Raw genomic sequence first — 21,266 nt, forward strand, 5'->3', positions numbered from 1 at the left:
CGGATTCCTATAGAAAAATCAAAGCTATGGACAAAATATAGCAACAATCCAATCAGCAAATGTAAACGAAAAAATAATTCAATTTCAATCAATCTCCAGAGCTCTCATAAAATCTGGAACACATTTTTGTCGACCATTGAGTATAGTGCATTTATTTAAATCTCTGGCAAAATCAAATCTATCATACGGATTAGATATTTGTGATTATAACAATAATTTTCTAAATAAATTAGACGCTGTTGGAAGATCAGCATTAAAATTTCTCCTTAGTATTTTAAAATACTATCTGCATTCCTACTTTGAAACTGATGACGTATCAATCATGCTCGTTCGAAACAAATTCAATCTGTTTATCAGATAACTGAGCAATCCAAGTTGTTTTTCCTTGATTTTAACTCAAATATCTGACATTAATAACGATAATTGCTTTATCAACGAAGTAATGAAAGTTTGCAACCGCCTACAGCTAAGTTTTATTTAGTGTTTGATTAAGAGGGAAAAAATCATTATCAAACGTCGTAACGATGTCGTAAAAGATAATATTTTAAACCAGTCCTTTGAATTCTAGAACATCCGAGAACAAAGAATGATATTCAAAAATTTGATGGAAGTAAGCATTCCAAGAAGAATCTTAATTAGAATTTCAACTTAGAGTATAAACTATTAGTTTTATGCCCTTTGTATTTTTTACCTGTAATTTTGGGTGATGAAAAGAATAAATAAATTAATTATATTAACTTAATAACTTAATAATTATAATTAATATATAATTATTTGCTTAAGAAAATTGGCAATAATTATTGCCAATAGAACGTAACAAAGGTGGGTTTTAACTCATAATATCGTAATTACAACATTATGAGTTAATACCCATAATATTGTAATTACGATATTATGAGTTATAACCCATCATTGTTACGTTCTAATTAGCCCGTTTTTTATCTTCAAAAAAACTTTTATAAAACTTCTTTTATGTGAAACCTTTTTTGCATAGGAAATTTAACCAGAAATAAACGACGTTTTTGGTAAGCGGTTTTATTTTAAAATTTATGTAATAAAGTAATACATCATATAACATTTACATAATATATATATATTTATATTTTATACTGCTGATTTAGGTGAGCAGTGTGACGTCATACTGAAATAGCTTTCAGCCAGGGGCTTCAGTACATACATCGACTGACAAATAGCTTGACTCGCAGTGGAGTGCGAGTTTTATTATTCTTCGTTTTCTTCTTCTTTTCTAAAAAAGCCGTATCGATTTAGATAAGCAAAAAAAGTGAGCTAACGCTCACATAAATATGCTTTGGTAGATAAAGTCTGCTTTTTTAATTAAGTCACAAGTGAATTATAAAACCGATTGCGTAATTCAAAGCAACGAATTTGCATTTATTAAAATAAACAACAAATTAAGTGAGATAGAGCATCAATTCAGGCGGAACAATCTGAGAATCGATGGAGTAAAAGAAAACAAAGGGGTAAGCTGGAATTACAGCGAAACAAAGGTAAACATATAAAACAAGAAAAATTTAAAAAAAAAAGGGCATTTAACCGAGAACAATAATCATAAAACTTTTAGGCTTTGAGGATAAAGTAAATATTTTAAAAAAGACCTTCGATCTAAAAAGGTAAAAATATCGACATAGATGAAGATTTTTGCGCTGACACAACAGACCAATTCCCAATATTTCTAATTGCAGATAATATAACCCCTAATCATTCTTCCTTAAAATCTACAATCATAATGCGACAAACCAATGAAAACTTTTTGATGTACTTTCGAAATCTCTTATTAGAAAAATTTGAATCTTACATAAAAATCACAAAAAGCAAATAATGCATATGAATTTTTTTTGGGGCAGTTTTATAAATACTATGATTAGTAGATTTAAAAATAGTTCTAAATCCTAAATCATTTTTAAATTCTTTGATAAACAAAGGTTTACATAAATCATCAAAGAGGAAACAAAGATTTATGATTAATATTTAAAATATAAAACATATAAAAATGAAAAATATTGCAAAAATTATAAATAATTATTTTTAAAAACTAAAAAAACACGCAAAAAATAGTCTATTATGCAAATATGTTGATAAAAACCCATGAAAACGCACACAAAATATGGAAATTGATTAAGCAAATAATTGTCCGAACAATAGTTTGCAACAAAAACTCTTAATTGCTGGGAAAATGTTTAAAAATAAAGAAGCCATAGATGAAGAGCTCAACAATTTGTTTTTGATATTGGACTAAAGTTGGCTGACAAAATTACAAAAAACAACACAAATTTCAAATCCTATAATTAAACATACGTGAATTGCGAAATGCTTTCCAGTCTGAAAAAAAGAAAAAATCTGCTGACAATGATGAAATTAGCGATAACGTAGTTAAAGCAATCTTCGCTATTATTGAGCCATCTGTGTTTCATATTTTTAAAATATACCATGAAAATATCTCATATTAAATCAATTGAAAATAAAATCTCCAAAAATATTTTTCTTTAGAAAAAAAAAAATTTTAATTTATTTATAGTTATCTTTCCTGTTGCAATATTGCACGGAGAAGCATCAACTATGAAAAAGTTTAAAAAAATTTATGGTAAACAAAAACATGCATGCACGATTATATTTTCCGTTAAAAGATCTGTCAACGGAAAATCTCTTTTAAAGGAACTTAAGGCACTAAAATGTTTATAAGCTAAATATATACCAAATTATGCTGTTCATGTTTAAATCAAAACATGGTTTATCTCCTAATATATTTTACTCTTACTCTATCAAAATTTATCATAAATAACCCACTAAATTTTCAAATGATAAACTTGTTAATTCAAGATCTTATTTAAAACTCAGTTTATTTCAAATCCAATATCGTGGACCATTGCTATGGAAAAGTTTCTTTCTAAATATTATTAAAACTAAAACTCTTCTAAACTTCTTTTTATAAAAATTCAAAAGAGAATGTAAACGTTTCTTATTAAAAAAAACTTTGAATTTTAATATCTCTTTTAAAACAAGATCAAAAACTAAATTAACTAAACTGAAAAAGTCATCACTGCTAATTTTTGTGTTCTTCTGACTTTTATTTCATATTAAAATAAAAAGTTTTGGTATTGTTTATTTTTGATGTTTTATCGTACTATTTAGTATTTGTAATATCATTATTATAATTATCAAAACACGAATAATTGAACGCTACCGGACAGAAAAAAATACACATAATCAAACATCTCCATGCTAACAATAATTGTTTTGATAGTTATAACAATGACTGTTTTTCGATATTGGATTCTGCCTCCAATAAATTCGAGCTTAACGTTAAGGAAAGTTTGTTCATTGAATGTAAAAACGAGATGAACAAATAGTTGAACCATTAAAAGATATCTTTTTTGTATAATAGTTATTATTTTATAAGTTGTTAACCTTTTGTTAAATAATTTAATATCTTTTTTATCGTATTTCAATTGTCCATTTTGTCGTAGATAATAAAAAATATATAATTAAATAAGTTTTTTTAACCCAACTGAAATCGACAATAAAATAGTCGAAACATGTATTGTTGTTTCATTTGTTAAAAAAATATGGTTCTTATTTATAATTGAAAAAAATTGTTTTATTTCTTAATTATTTTACCTATCTTGTGCAAAAAAAAAAATTTTGTATACATAAACATACATAAATACAGAGGCGGATCCAGCATTTTATGATGTATGAGATAGCTGACTATCAGACACGGAACAAATTCCAATGATTTATATTTTTATACTTATAAGTATATTCCAATGGTTTATATGTTTATACTTATAAGTATAAAAATATAAATCATTTGAATTTGTTCCGTGTCTGGTAGTCAGCTATCTCATACATCATAAAATGCTGGATCCGCCTCTGTATTTATGTATGTTTATGTATACAAAATTTTTTTTTTTGCACAAGATAGGTAAAATAATTAAGAAATAAAACAATTTTTTTCAATTATAAATAAGAACCATATTTATTTAACAAATGAAACAACAATACATGTTTCGACTATTTTATTGTCGATTTCAGTTGGGTTAAAAAAACTTATTTAATTTTTGAAAAGCATTATTTGACATAAATGTCAAATAATGCTTTTCAAAAATTGCGATGATTGGAGCGTGGCAATATAAAAATCCTTAAGTTTTGACCACAACTGCTCTAAACGTGAGAGCAACAATATCGTAAAGTATTTTTGTAAATATTCTCAAATAAATTTATATTCATCTATAAATTTTTAATTTGATACAAAAATTTCTTAGCGTTCAAAAACTACGGCCTAATAAATTTCGTAACCCCCTCAAATTGAGGGGGTTCAAACTTGATATAGTCATAATTTTTGAACGCTAAGAGATTATTAAAGAAAATTTAGAATTTATTGATGAATATAAATTTATTTAAAATTAGTAGAAAATTTTATCCACTTGTTGCTCTCACGTTTAGGGCAGTTTTTTTTTTTTTCTTTATATACCGTAAAATCGGTCACTTAAGCTTTGAACATTTATTTATCTCGAATAAATAAAAAATTTTCAATTTTTTTTCCTAAAACATAGAGAAAATCATATTGATAATTGATATTGTAAAAATAAAAAAATAAAAAATAAAAACTAGTTCTCAATATTTAATTTAAAATGAAAACATCTACTTTGACCGAACTTTCAATACCATCTCATATGTTCGGCCGCTATATAAATACTAATAACGTATCAAAAACTTGACGTCACAAATTATGAAAACTAATTTTTAAATGTTGTTTTATTGTAAAATTATGATACAAATTCAGGTAATACCAGTAACTAAGGAGGGCGTCGCCCCGGGCTCAAAAAAAATATCTTTTGGGGCACCTAAGAAAACAAGAAGGAGCACATAAAGAAAGGTCTTTTTAAATATGAGTAGTAGTATTTTTAATTTTTATTGTAATTAATCAACTATTTTTTTACTCTAGCCATTATCACACTTGCTACACCACTTGGTAATATAATTAAAAAAAAATTATTTTATTTATTTTAAAAAGGTTTTTTCAATTAACAAAAAAAGACTACATTGCTTTAAATGACCTTTGTATGTTTATTGGAAATTCTTGCACGTATTTTGTTCATAGTAGAGCAGCAAGATCCACACAACTAATCGCAACAGGATTCGCGACGCATCCTTAATTGTCATTGAGTTGTAATTTTGCCTCCAAAAAAAAGTTTTTTTTTTTTTCAAATAAAATACCATGGTGTGAATCCATTATAAAATTGTCGAAGTTTACTGGTAAATTTACGGATAAAGTTACCGTTAAATTTTACATTCGCAACACTTATCAACATTTCACACTATTAAGGTCAGTTTCCACTCATCCGTTTTACTACGGGAAAGGAAAAGGGATAGGAAAATTAATCACGTGAGCATGCGCAGTTTGTAATTTAGTTTTCCCGAAGCTTAATTTTTCCCAGTCTGTCTCTTGGGAAAAGGTGAGTTTCCACTCATCCGTTTTATTACGGGAAAGGGAAAAGGATGGGAAAAAAACACTAATCTGTACAGGACGGTTAGGATTTATTGATTTCCACTTATCCGTATCACTTTAACTTTCGTTTTTAAATAATGATAGTTAAATAATAAAAATGGCGGCGTTATCGATTCTTAGCAGGAAAACTTTATATTTGTTATTACTGTATTATTTAAAAATCAAAAGAAGGCAAAAGTATAAAAAAAGTCAGAAAATTATTTAGAGAAAGAAAAACAACAGTTTATTAACTTTTTGATCACGAATACTTTTTTAAGTTTTTTAAAATGACACCTACAAAGTATGAACATTTGTTAAGCTTAATTGCACCAGCGATTACAAAATCTTCTCTCAGACTTGAAACAATTGGAGCTAGTGAAAGATTAATGGTCACTTTGAGATATATTTTTGGAGGCACTTCACAAATAGATTTAGCTGGTATGTTTCGAATAAGTCCGACTTCCGTAGGAAGAATAATAAACAAAACCTGTATTGCTATATGGACTATTTTGCTGGCTAAAGAATATATTAGCTATCCAAAAAGCGAAGATGAATGGAAAGCTATAGCAAACGAGTTTGAGAAGAAATGGAACTTCTCCAATTGTATAGGGGCTATTGATGGGAAACATATTGTTATGCAAGCCCCTTCAAGATCAGGGTCATTCTACTTTATTTACAAAAAATCTCACTCAATTGTTTTGATGGCTATTTGCAATGCAAACTATGAATTCACACTTATTGACATTGGTGATACTGGTAGAAACAGTGATGGTCATGTATTCAAAAATAGTAAAATAGGAATTGCTTTCGAATCAAACTTATTGCATATCCCAGAACCTAAAAAGCCAAATAGTTCAAATGTAAAACTGCCCTACGTTCTTATTGGAGATGAGGCATTTCCTCTCAAAAACTATTTAATGAAACCATATCCTAAGGAAATATTGTCTTTAAAAGAAAGAATATATAATTACAGATTGTCACTTGCTCGTAGAATAATAGAAAATACTTTTGGGATTCTGGCAGCAAGATGCAGAATTTTTCGCAAACCAATTATTGCAAACGAAAAAACTGTAATTAATGTTACTAAAGCTGCAACTGCTCTGCATAACTACCTTATGTATGGTCGTCAGTTTGAACCTTTAAATCAATATTGCCCTTTAGGATTTGTGGATTGCAAAACATATTCTGGTTTGCTAGCTGGAGAATAGCGAAGCAATGTTTCAGATTACCAAGGGATAACAACTTTACAAAAACAATTATTCTCGTGATGCAAAAGCAGTAAGAGAATTATTTCGAGACTTCTTTAATTCTCCTCAAGGACAGGTTCCATGGCAATATGATATCCTTAATCAAATGTATAATAGTTTATCCTTAATCAAATGTATTTTGAGTACGGTTTCCCGTACTCAAAATACATTTGATTAAGGATAAACTTGTCTTTCCTTTTTATATATCTCCCACACACACACCCACACACACACACACACACACACACACACACACACACACACACACACACACATACACACACACACACACACACACACACACACACACATGTATATATATATATATATACACATATATATATGTATGTATATATATATATATACATACATACATATATATATATATATATATATATATATATATATATATATATATATATATATTTATGTTTATCTATGTATATATGTATATATATATATATATATATATATATATATATATATATATATATATATATATATAATATATATATATATATATATATATATGTATATGCATTCATATGTAATTTGAGCTAGTGTATTCTACAAATAGAGTGCTCGATGTTCTTAAAGACCAAAGCAACAATAAATTAGTAAAAACACTTATTTAAATTTCTTCTATATATATATATGTATATGAATATATAAGCTATATATGTTAAATCGCATAGCTCATCTAATCTCTTAATCTATTATATAAAATAAAGTAAGAGAATGTATAAGCTTTGCCATTTAACATATACTTTACATGACACATTTATTTAAATTTTAACTTATAAGCTTATAAGCTATGCCATATATAAATATATATATATATATATATATATATATATATATATATATATATATATATATATATATATATATATATATATATATATAAATTAGTAAAAACTTTTTACTAATTTATTATTGCTCTGTTCTTTAAGAACATTGAGCACTCTTTTTGTAGAATAAACTGACATATTTTATATATATATATATATATATATATATATATATATATATATATATATATATATATATATATATGTATATATATATATATATATATATGTATATATATATATATGTATATATATATATATATATATATATATATATATATATATATATATATATATATATATATATATATATATATATATATATATATATAAATATATATGTTTATTATTTTTTTGTTTAAGTGAGTTTTATATAAAATGAAAAAAAATATAATATGTTTGTATATAAAATATATTTTATTCCAAAATTCGATTTTACATTTTCAATCATTGTCACTTTCCAATTCAAGGAGGATTTCCATAACTTTAATTTTTGCTATTTTGTTTTTCTTTTTTGAAAGGTTTTGAAAAGAACTTACTAAACTTTTACAGAATAGCTCATCCGGATCGTTATCATTAATTTTCATCAGTTTATTCTGCTCCACATCAATCATTATTGCTTTTTCAAGAGCAACTTGTAATGGGTCAGGTTTCAGTTTTCTTTTCATTTTATTTGGTGACGAGATGATCATTTGTGGTGATGCAATTGAACTTACAACTGTTTCATTTTCCGTTTAAGTCAAATTATCTCTCGAACTTGATGCTTTAATCGTATTGTCTATATTTTCAAAAGCAATGTGTTCAACTGGAGGCTGTGTTGCAAAAATGTCGCATTTTATGTTTGAACTAGTCATTTTTACCCCAATGACATCTTTCAAAAACATTAATTCTGTAAAGAATTAACATGAGGGTAGTTGATCTCCACCAGCTCCAGACATGGTAGCCTTCATTTGGCGGTTTAAGCATCTACGAAAATTTTCTCTTAGCTTTGTCCATGTTGAAGTCAAAATTTTTTCTAATCAAAAAAAATATATATATGTATATATAATAATAATATGTTATCTTATTAAAAGATAAAAAAAAGTATTGTTATTTGTATCGTTTTGATATGTTATGAGTATGTTTCAATTATTTAGTGTTATATTAGTTTTATAACTAATATAACACTAAATAATTTAATTACACAAGTTGTTTTGTTATTATTTCCTAATTTTGTCTTTTGGCTGTGTCTCTTTTGTCAGCCTATTCCAAATATTTATGTAAATGCTTGATAATAATAAAATGAACAATTATTATTTTGATTCTATAATAAATTGTCATTGATTGCGTTTTTTATTGTTATAAATATAAATGTAGTTTTGTTTTACATATTGTTGTTAAAATTTACTTGAAAAAATAAATAGCTACCTTCTACATTTAATAAAGCAGATATCTGCCTCCATGCTTCAATTTTTAAAGGTGTTTCTTTACATGAGCGAGTTGTAGTATCCCATAGACACGGAAACCTTCTCACTTCTTCTATCAAATGAACTTCCAAGCTCTTGCTTGTAGAATAACTTTGTATTCTTGAAAAATCGACGTTTAAATCGATCATTATTAAATTGAATTTTTAAAAATCAATGTCGGGAATCGGATAGGTCACTCGAAAGTTTAATATAATAACATATTAAACATTCGGATATTTATGCAATTTAAAAAAGCAGTAAAACTGACATAAAATTGCAATTGTAGGTAAATAAATGTCGTAATGCTTTCCATTTGGCATCATAGTAAGCAATTAAAAATTTATGCATAAATAACTTTGATATAATTACAAACATAATTATAGAAAAATAAATGTTTATGGCAAAATCACAAAAGTAATGTTTATGACAAAATTACAAAAACGGAAAAATTCTTCGAAACTTATCTACTTTTTTTGTTTTTAATTCTTAAAGATTATAGCAATGCGATTGGCTGCTACTTTTCATGTTTGCTTTTTCACGGGAAAAAGTTGATTTCAAATCAACTTTTTCCCAAGACAGACATGATGGTAAAAACTAAGCTTCGGGAAAACTAAATTACAAACTGCGCATGCTCACGTGATTAATTTTCCCATCCCTTTCCCTTTCCCGTAGTAAAACGGATGAGTGGAAACTGACCTAAAAAGTTGATTTGAAATCAACTTTTTCCCGTGAAAAAAAGCAAACATAAAAATTAGCAGCCAATCGCGTTGCTATAATCTTCGAGATTTAAAAAAAAAAAAAGTAGATTAGTTTCAAAGAATTTTTCCGTTTTGGTAATTTTGTCATAAACATTACTTTTGTGATTTTGCGATAAACATTTATTTTTCTATAATTATGTTTGTAATTATATCAAATTTATTTATGCATAAATTTTTAATTGCTTACTATGATGCTAAATGGAAACCATTACGACATTTATTTACCTACAATTGCAATTTTAAGTCAGTTTTACTGCTTTTTTAATTTGTATAAATATCCGAATAATATGTTATCATATTAAACTTTCGAGTGACCTATCCGATTGCCGACATTGATTATTGAAAATTTAATTTAATAATGACTGCTTTTAACGTCGGTTTTTCAAGAATATAAAGTTATTCTACAAGCAAGAGCTTGGAAGCTCATTTGATAGAAGAAGTTAGAAGGTTTCCGTGTCTATGGGATACTACAACTCGCTTACGTAAAGAAACACCTTTAAAAGTTGAAGCATGGAGGCAGATATCTGCTTTATTAAGTGTAAAAGGTAGCTATATATTTTTTCAAGTAAATTTTAACAACAATATGTAAAACAAAACTACATCTATGTTTATAACAATAAAAAACGCAATCAATGACAATTTATTATAGAACTAAAATAATAATTGTTCATTTTATTATTATCAAGCATCTACATAATATTTGGAATACACTGACAAAAGAGACACAGCCAAAAGACAAAATTAGGAAATAATAACAAAACAACTTGTGTAATAGTTATAAAACTAATATAACACTAAATAATTGAAAGGCATTCATAACATATCAAAACAATACAAATAACAATACTTTTTTTTATCTTTTAATAAGATAACATATTATTATTATATATATATATGTATATATTTTTTTTTTGATTAGAAAAAAATTCTAACTTCAACATGGACAAAGCTAAGAGAAACTTTTCGTAGATGCTTAAACCGCCAAAAGAAGGCTACCATGTCTGGAGCTGGTGGAGGTCAACTACCGTCATGTCAATTCTTTAGAGAATTAATGTTTTTGAAAGATGTCATTGGGGTAAAAATGACTAGTTCAAACATAAAATGCGACATTATTGCAACACATCCTCCAGTTGAACTCATTGCTTTTGAAAATATAGACAATACGATTAAAGCATCAAGTTCGAAAGATAATTTGACTTTAACAGAAAATAAAACAGTTGTAAGTTCAATTGCATCACCACAAATGATCATCTCGTCACCAAATCAAATGAAAATAAAAATGAAACCTGACCCATTCCAGGTTGCTCTTGAAAAAGCTATAATGATTAATGTGGAGCAAAATAAACTGATGAAAGTTAATGATAATGATCCGGATGAGCTATTCTGTAAAAATTAAGTAAGTTTATTTTAAAACCTTTCAAAAAAGAAAAACAAAATAGCAAAAATTAAAGTTATGGAAATCCTCCTTGGATTGAAAGGTGACAATGATTAAAAATGTAAAATCGAACTTTTGAATAAGATATATTTTATATACTAAGATATTAGTTATTTTTACATTTAATATACAACTCAGGTAAACTATAAAATACTTCACATTTATATATATATATATATATATATATATATATATATATATATATATATATATATATATATATATATATATATATATATATATATATATATATATATATATATATATATAGATATATAGATATATAGATATATAGATATATAGATATATATATATATATATATATATATATATATATATATATATATATATATATATATATATATATATATATATATATATATATATATATATATATATATATATATATATATAGATATATAGATATAGATATATCTATATATATAATATATATATATATATATATATATATATATTATATATATATATATATATATATATATATATATATAGATATATATATATATATATATCTATGTTTATATGTATGTATATATATATATATATATATATATATATATATATATATATATATATATATTTATATATGGCATAGCTTATAAGCTTATAAGTTGAAATTTATATAAATGTATCATGTAAAGTATATATAAATGGCAAAGCTTATACATTCTCTTACTTTATTTTATATAATAGATTAAGAGATTAGATAAGCTATGCGATTTAATATATATTGCTTATATATATATATATATATATATATATATATATATATATATATATATATATATATATATATATATATATTAGTAAAAAACACATATCTAACTTTTTCTTCATAATTTACATATATATATATATATATATATATATATATATATATATATATATATATATATATATATATATATATACTTTATATATCTAAATATATATATATATATATATATATATATATATATATATATATATATATATATATATATATATATATATGTATGTGTGTGCATTATATAAAAAGGAAAGACATATTTATCCTTGATCAAATGTACTTTGAGTACGAGAAACCATATCATATTGCCATGGAACCTGTCCTTGAGGAGAATTAAAGAAGTCTTGAATTAATTCTCTTACTGCTTTTGCATCACAAGAATAATTATTTGAGCCTAATTGTTTATGTAAAGTTGTTATCCCTTGGTAATCCAATGTTTTGCAATCCACAAATCCCAAAGGGCAATATTGATTTAAAGGTTCAAACTGACGACCATGCTTAAAGTAGTTATGCAGAGCAGTTGCAGCTTTAGTAACATTAATTACAGTTTTTTCGTTTGCAATAATTGGTTTGCAAAAAAATCTGCATCTTGCTGCCAGTATCACAAAAGTTTTTCTATTATTCTACGAGCACGTGAAAATCAATAATTATATATTCTTTCTTTTAAAGACAATAGGATCCTTAGAATATGGTTTCATTAAATCGTTTTTGAGAGGAAATGCCTCATCTCCAATAAGAATGTAAGGCAGTTTTATGTTTGAACCATTTGGCTTTTTAGGTTTTGGGATATTCAATAAGTTTGATTCAAAAGCGTTTCCTATTTTACTATTTTTGAATACATGACCATCACTGTTTCTACCAGTATCACCAATGTTAATAAGTGTGAATTCATAGTTTGCATTGCAAATAGCCATCAAAACAATTGAGTGAGACTTTTTGTAATTAAAGTAGAATGATCCTGATCTTGAAGGGGCTTGCATAACAATATGTTTCCCATCAATAGCCCCTATGCAATTGGAGAAGTTTCATTTCTTCTCAAACTGGTTTGCTATAGCTTTTCATTCATCATCGCTTTTTGGATAGCTAATATATTCTTTAGCCAGCAAAGTAGTTCATTTAGCAATACAGGTTTCATTTATTATTCTTCCTACAGAAGTCGGACTTATTCGAAACATACCAGCTAAATCTATTTGTGAAGTGCCTCCAAAAATGTATCTCAAAGTGACCATTATTCTTTCACTAGCACCAATTGTTTCACGTCTGAGAGAAGATTTTGTAATCGCTGGTGCAATTAAGCTTAACAAATGTTCATACTTTGTAGGTGTCATTCTACAAAACTTAAAAAAGTATTCGTGATCAAAAAACTGCATATCTGTTATAAATAAAATGAATGCTCCTTTTGTTTTTCTTTCTCTAAATAATTTTCTGACTTTTTTTATACTTTTGCCTTCTTTTGATTTTTAAATAATACAGTAATAACAAATATAAAGTTTTACTGCTAAGAATCGATAACGCCACCATTTTTATTATTATTATATATATATAGTAATTATATTATAGTAATTATATTGTTATAGTAAGCAAAACGTGATAAAAAATGTTACCTTTTTTTAAATGTGTTTTTATACATTTATAAATGTGTTTTTATACATTTTTATGTTGTCATGTCAGGTTATCCTTACAACAAGTTAGGTTATTTTGCTACTGCTAACATGTAATCCAGTACAACCTGCTTCATGTTAATGTCAGGAAGGGCATCAAGTTGTAAAACATTGCTTCAACTCTTTTATAATGGCATTTAAATGTCATTACAAAAAACCATCTTAACCACACAAGTGTGGGAAAATGGATGTAAAACCTACAAAAAAATATTAAAAGTAAAGGGGAAAAGAAGAAAAATGAAAATAAATAAATTTCAGTCGGGATCAATTCAAAACCCTTCGATGTGTTATCAACTCCCTTCCAAGTTCTCCCGAAATCATGTATATATACATATATATATATATATATATACATATTTATATATATATATATATATATATATATATATATATATATATATATATATATATATATATATATAAATATATTATATATATATATATATATATATATATATAAATATATTTATATATATATATATATATATATATATATATATATATCTATATATATATATATATATATATATATATATATATATATATATATATATATATATATATATATATAAATATATGTATATATATTAGGGTGACCCTAAGGACAAAATTTTTAAATTCCTTTATTAGCACCCCTTAAAAGTTTTTAATATAATAAAATATCGCTGAATTTAAAATTTTTTAAAAAGAAATATTTTAAGGGGTCCCCCAAGACCTCTAAGCATTTACTGGGTTCTGTATTATAACAAAAAATAAAGAGAAAATATATAAAATTTTCAAGCAAATATATGTACTGCAGCCCTCCTTAAATTAGTATAGCATCATAGCGCTAACTAAACTATGTGTCTGTATATATATATATATATATATATATATATATATATATATATATATATATATATATATATATATATATATATATATATATATATATATATATATATATATATATATATATAAATATATGTATAAATATATATATGTATATATATATATGTATATATATATGTATTTTTTTTTTTTTTTTTTTTTTTTTTGTTATTTACCTCCTCAAGGCCATGAGGGCCACTACAGATGAGGAGGCTACTCAATAGTGGTTATAATCCTTTCTCAACTCTATAACTCCCAAACACAAACCTCGACGAACAAGGCCGCTGCGCGGAGAAACAAGTTGAGCGCGGTACTACCAGGGACATGGTGGTGATCGAACTCGGAACCTCTCGCTTCTGAAGCGAGCGCTTTACCACTACACCACTACCGCATTATATATATATATATATATATATATATATATATATATATATATATATATATATATATATATATATATATAGCTTATGCTGAATTTTTTCCAGAACTATATTGCAAGGCACAAATCTAAAGCCACAAGTTTGAAGTTGATGTTGATACAACTATAAAAAGAAAAAAAGTGTCTTTAAATAATCAAGTAGTTCGTGGATATGATTTGTGGAGGCAAAGCAAGTTACTAAATGGTATTTACTGAAACTGATTTTAAATATTATTATAGTAATAATTATTTTTATGATAATTTGAATTAATTTTATTAATTTATGACGATTTATTAATTTATTCAAAAAATGAATTTGAAAAACAGTTACTAAAGTTGTAAGTTTTTTTGATTAAAGTTTTTTTCTCAACTTTTATTTTCTCTTTTAATTTGGCTGTTAAATTTTAAAGGTGGAGGAGTTGGCAAATCTTGGCAATGAGGTTGTTGCTTGTCTGGCTCAGGGTGGTGCTCCAGTAGTAACTGCATCTGAAAAAGGATGCCAGTTTTTACTTAAATCTGAAGATTTAAACTTTTAATTTAAATTTGCTGAATTTTCGCAAGGTATGCCAATTATTTAACCTATTAGACAGTTTATGCACTAGACTATTAAACAGTTAATGCTTTTGACTATTAGATAGTTTATGCATTAAACTATTAGACATTTTATTCAGTCCATTCAGACATACCTTTCACTACTGTTTCTGATAATTATCTGTAATAATTGTTGTTATATCTTTATAATTTTTTTTATATATCTTTTCTTGATAATCTTGTTGCCAATGGATCCAAAAATCTTTATTTACTCTGTTAATAATCTTGTACTAAAAACTTTTTAAATTCTATTATCGATTTGATCTTCTATCAATTTGTTTTAAAAATTCTATTAATGATTTCAGTTCCACTTATAAATAATGAAGTTAATGAAAAAAATGAACTTTGCATTAAAGTGGCCGACATTTTGAACCAAAAGTATGGCATTAATTATTTAAAAGATTTTTTTTTTTTTTAATTTTTCTTTAAGTTTATTCATGTTGTTAAGATTTTTTTTAAGAAATTAGTCGCCTAAAATTGCCAAAAGAATTGCAGCAGAAATTTAAAAAGGGGCATATCCCTTACAAGAAGTATGTCCCAAATGTTATTAGGGCACAGGGTTTTCCTGAAGGGAAATTTTAAATTATCCATCGTCAATGCGGAAAACCTTGTTAGCCAATATTGTTGAAAATGCAAATAAAATTGAAATCGATTTTGATTTAGAAATTAAGTTTTACTTAACATATAATTAGTCGAAATATTTGTCATATTTCTTAATAATAAAAGTAACTATTCTGTCAAAATTAATAAATTGATTATATTCTTGTTATTTCCATTATGCAAATTTTTGTAAATTTTTACTAATAATATTTGAGATATTAGATTAATTACTTTTTGTTTTAAAGGTTTGTTACACATGGAATCTGTTGCTTCACCTAGTAAGGTTTACTTTACTTTTTGCATTTTTACTATTCCAAAGAACTAGATATGTTTTAGATTTTTATTCAATTTTTATTGATTAAATATTTTTATAACATTACTGTTCAATTTTATTAGCAACAGTAGAGAATGACCCGTCGTTGATGTCTTCTTTAATAAATGCTGAATTATCTTTGAAAAACCTAGGTACTTTACCTTTATTGTGAAATTCATGATAAACTCATCCTGAGGTTTTGACATACTGATTAGTAATTATTTTATATAAATAGTATTTGGTTTGATTTTTTTCAAACATTTTTTCAGTTTTTTTTATTATATTATAATTTTCTTTTTAGATTTTGATATTCAACCACTCAGAATAATGCATTCAAATGAGGCTGAATCACCTTTGTCAAATAGTTAGTCAAATATTTTTATCTTTAAACAATTGTGAATAATTACTTAAACTTTTATCATAACCTCATTGACGTTATTATAAAACGATAAAAGTACAATGATAAGAATCAATAAGAATTCAATGACGGACAGGTGTAATAAAAACGTTACAAATTAAATATGACAGGTGTAATAAAAACGTTACATAAATTGAACCGTCAAAAAAAAATACATTACAGGCGTAAAATAAAAATACTTTTTATAAATTAATATAATTAAATAATATATTATAATTTTTATTAAATAATATAATTAATATAATATTAAATAATGTCTGCTTTTTCGACGGTTTGATTTATGTAATTTTGTAAAAAAAAATTTGACCTTTTTATTACACCTGATGATTTTGACCGCTATAGGTCAACGAAATAACGCAAATATATAATTATATCGAAAGATATTTTTAAAAAAAATTACACGCAGCCTTCTTTATTAAACTCAACATATATATAAATATCTTTTCACAAGAATATCAATTCAAAAGATTTTAATGACAAACCGACAATTTTGTTTTTAACACAGACAAACATGGTTTTGGTTTAATTTTTATTTTATTTACTTTAGATGAAGTAACAATTAAATCAAACAACAATAATGTGGAACACAACTTTATTGGTTTAGGGGATCTTTGTTCCATTGAACTAAGTAACTATTTTTAAATCTTTTTCTTTATTTAATTATAAACTTCAATATTTTTGTTGTAAATAAATTTGAACAAATAATTAATTTTTTTTTCTCAAGACAATTTATTGCAAGGTGCTAAAACTATACAACAAAACAAACCTTCATTTGGCAATTTGTAACACGCACCATTAAATAACCTGCAGTTTTTCGTTAAGAAAGTTACACGTACCAAGAGCCAGTTTTTTACCAAAGGATATTTTGCTCAGAAATCTTTTTAATTATTTATTTTTAGTTGCTTTAATTTTTTTTGCTTGTTTCGTTTAGTTTTATATTATTCTCTTTACTTATTTTGATTATTTGACCAGTTTGAAACAGGATTTGCATAACATATTATATCCTAAATTGTTACTATATTAAAGTTTATAAACCCTCTGTACCCAATGCCGGATTAACCCCGGCTCCTGGGCACAAATATATGGGATATAGTACATTATGCAAATCCTGTTTTATATATATATATAAGTTATGCTGCATACTTCCGTTAGCGCTATGAGTTCACACTGATTTAGGGATACGCGAGGGCTTCAGAACAATTATCAACTGATATAGGGAGAACTCGCAAGGGAGTTGATAACACATTGAAGGGTTTGGGTTAGAGATCAATTTACTTTCATTTTTCTTCCTTTTCCCTCTTTTTTTCTACAAAAACATACTTAAAGAAAATCACTATTTTCCTTATGGTTTTTAAAGAAAAAGAAGAAGGAAAAGGAAGAATAATGAAAAAAATTGATCCCTGACCCAACCCAAACACTTCGATGCGTTATCAACTCCATTACGAGTTCTCCCTAAATCAGCCGATGTATGTACTGAAGCCCTCGCCTTTCCTTATATCAGTGTGACGTTATATCGCTGACAGAAGTATGCACTGTGATTAATATCTGTGTGTCTATATATATATATATATATATATATATATATATATATATATATATATATATATTATATCTTCTTGATTAGGTATATATATTATATATAAATATATATACATATACTTGTGTGTGTGTATATACATATATATATATATATTATTTCTTCTTGATTAGGTATATATATTATATATAAATATATATACATATACTTGTGTGTGTATATATATACATATATATATATATATATATATATATATATATATATATATATATATATATATATATATATATGTATATATGTATATATATATGTATATATATGTATATATATATATATATATATATATATATATATATATATATATATTTCTTATTTATGAAATTTTGATTTTATTAAATCATTATCGCTTTTTGCTTTGTTTCGACAGTTGCATTTTGGATCATTATTTTCAATTCTAGGGAAGATAATTTTTTTGTTGTGGTTTTTTATAATTTTTTCTATATTTTCAATGCAACTGTAGCTTACCTTTACTGTGTTTCTGTTTAAGATTTTGTGAAGTTTGTGTGTCTTCCCTAGAATTGAAAATAATGATCCAAAATGCAACTGTCGAAACAAAGCAAAATGCCCCCTAAATGGTAAGTGCAAATCCACAAATATTATATATAAATGCATCATCGCAACAAAAAACCAACCCAGCAGAGTTTATATAGGATTAACGGAAGGTGAGTGGAAAACCAGATACAACAACCACAAATCATCATTCAACAATATTAAATACAAAAATTCTACTGCCCTATCAAACTATGTCTGGGATTTAAAAAACAATTTTAATGAAACCCCTATGCTAACATGGTCTATTCTCAAATCAGTACCCCCCTAGTCGAATATTTTCAAAAAGATGCCCACTATGTCTGTATGAGAAATTTACTATTATATCATATCCAAAACCAGAAGAACTGTTAAATAAGAGAACCGAAATTATATCAAAGTGCCGCCACGAAACTAAATTCTTTTTAAAAAATTACAAAGCCCGCGACAAACCTGACTAACAACTATAAATAAAAATAACTATACTATCTGCTCCATATATCTCTAGGCTAACTAATAAATTACTCACATACACAGTAGGGTGGAGTGATTTTCATACTTTTTTGGAAATTCAACTTTAGTAACCCGGGAGTAAGTTCAATGGGGTAAAATATGAGCTCATGAAAAGTTTCAGCTATCCAAAATAAAAAATGGCAAGCTTAATCGACTTTGAAAAATGCGAAAAAACGCAATTTTTCTTAATTTTCACGTTTTTCTTCAATTTATGAAATCAATTAATAAAAATAGCATAACCATTCAAAAGTTTATTTTTTCAAATAAATTTATTCATAATGAAATGGTTAAATAAATTATAAAAATTTTATTTAATATAATGGTATATAAGCAATATACTCATTAAAACATTTAATTTATTTTTAGCAAGTTTTTATACCTCATTTTAACGCATATCTATTAATATAAAATGCAATCAAGTTTTAAACAGCAAACTTAAAATTACTTAACTGTATATACAAAGTTTACTTATGTAAGTTATTTTTAGTTTTTTAAAGTACAATTAGTGGTAATAAAAATAGTCATGGATACCATCACCAAAATCCAAACATGTTTTTAAGTTGTTTTTTTAATTGTTCTTTACATTATAAACACTTTATATATATTATAAACACTTAAATTCATGAATATAAAATTTCAATTGCCAAAGGGACGAGCATATGCGAAATATTTCTAAAATAAATATCTTGCAAATGTGAGTCGAACACTTTACCACTACCCTACTGCATTGGTCCTAAATCCTAAACACACTTTTATATTCCTCGCAATCAAAAAAGTAAAAGCAAGTACATTCATATAAAGATGTTTTATTAACATCAAATGCATAACAAAATTATTTATTAAAAAACCACAAAGCCGTTTTTAGTTTCAAAATGTGGTCGAATTTCCCTGGATTTCAGTTTGGTCAAAATATATTTATGACGAGCTTCTCTGCCATATACTTGGTGACTAGCCTCTGTAACTAATTTGACATCGCGTTCTATGCTCTACGCATGAGAAGGAAATTCAAGTAAGTTCGGAACTTTAGTTGCAATTAGTGCATCGATTTGGTCATCCTTTAACTATATTGTTGATGCCGGTTCACTGCTTTTCTTAAAGTCAATTAATTCTGTCCAAGAAGTTGCTTGAAAGTTTATGTCAGCATTAGCAATATTTGTAACATGGCATTCTTTATCTTTACTTGTCCTGAGTTTTTTAATGACTAGTAACGCCTGTTCCCTTATGTTAGAATCTTCATCTCTAAGCATACAATATAAAAAGTTCTCAGGCAATAGACAATATGAATTTTTTTTTAGATTTTTAAAACAAATATTCTGTATTTCCTCATCTTGCTTTCTTATCTGTTCTGTCATTTTAAAAAATATACTCAGAGAATCCATAAATTTAGAAGACCTTTTGATAAGAAACCAAATGTATGCATACACTTGTACAATAAAATTCACAAGCCTTACATGCTCAAGACTTGGTGCTTCAGTACGAGTATACAAAGCCATGATTCGAATTGTTAAAGTCAACCATCTTGCGTTGTTTAGTGGACCAATTTTTCTTCTAAAAAATATGGGATTAACAAATCCTTTAGAAATTCCAAGACAATATTCAAATAATAGTCTTTGATCGTGACTTAAATCATTAATTACTTCAATGGGAATATTTAGTATCTCCACTGGAGTATCAATTTTGGTAAACTTCACTTGTGGGTTAAGATGGAAATCTAAAGAAACT

The 21,266-nt window shown here is 25.7% G+C and overlaps 1 protein-coding gene across 6 annotated transcripts; it reads left to right on the forward strand.

Annotated features, from left to right (window-relative positions):
- Positions 1 to 5,628: 5,628 nt before the first annotated feature.
- LOC136091350 (uncharacterized) lies at positions 5,629 to 17,884 on the forward strand. 6 transcript variants are annotated; one of them, XM_065818817.1, is made up of 9 exons: positions 5,629 to 6,787; positions 15,052 to 15,189; positions 15,395 to 15,545; positions 15,881 to 15,953; positions 16,421 to 16,453; positions 16,572 to 16,640; positions 16,790 to 16,852; positions 17,454 to 17,534; positions 17,631 to 17,884. In XM_065818817.1, the coding sequence occupies exons 5-9, from the start codon at positions 16,432 to 16,434 to the stop codon at positions 17,690 to 17,692; spliced, it is 297 nt and encodes a 98-aa protein (XP_065674889.1). In that variant the 5' UTR covers positions 5,629 to 6,787; positions 15,052 to 15,189; positions 15,395 to 15,545; positions 15,881 to 15,953; positions 16,421 to 16,431; the 3' UTR covers positions 17,693 to 17,884. The 6 variants fall into 4 exon arrangements, 2 of the variants coding, with proteins under 2 accessions (XP_065674889.1, XP_065674888.1); XR_010643932.1 differs by having other exon boundaries at positions 16,421 to 16,458; XR_010643930.1 differs by lacking the exon at positions 15,881 to 15,953.
- The last annotated feature ends 3,382 nt before the right edge of the window (positions 17,885 to 21,266 follow it).

Source organism: Hydra vulgaris, chromosome 15 (genome assembly GCF_038396675.1).
Source record: "Hydra vulgaris chromosome 15, alternate assembly HydraT2T_AEP".
NCBI lineage: Eukaryota > Metazoa > Cnidaria > Hydrozoa > Anthoathecata > Hydridae > Hydra > Hydra vulgaris.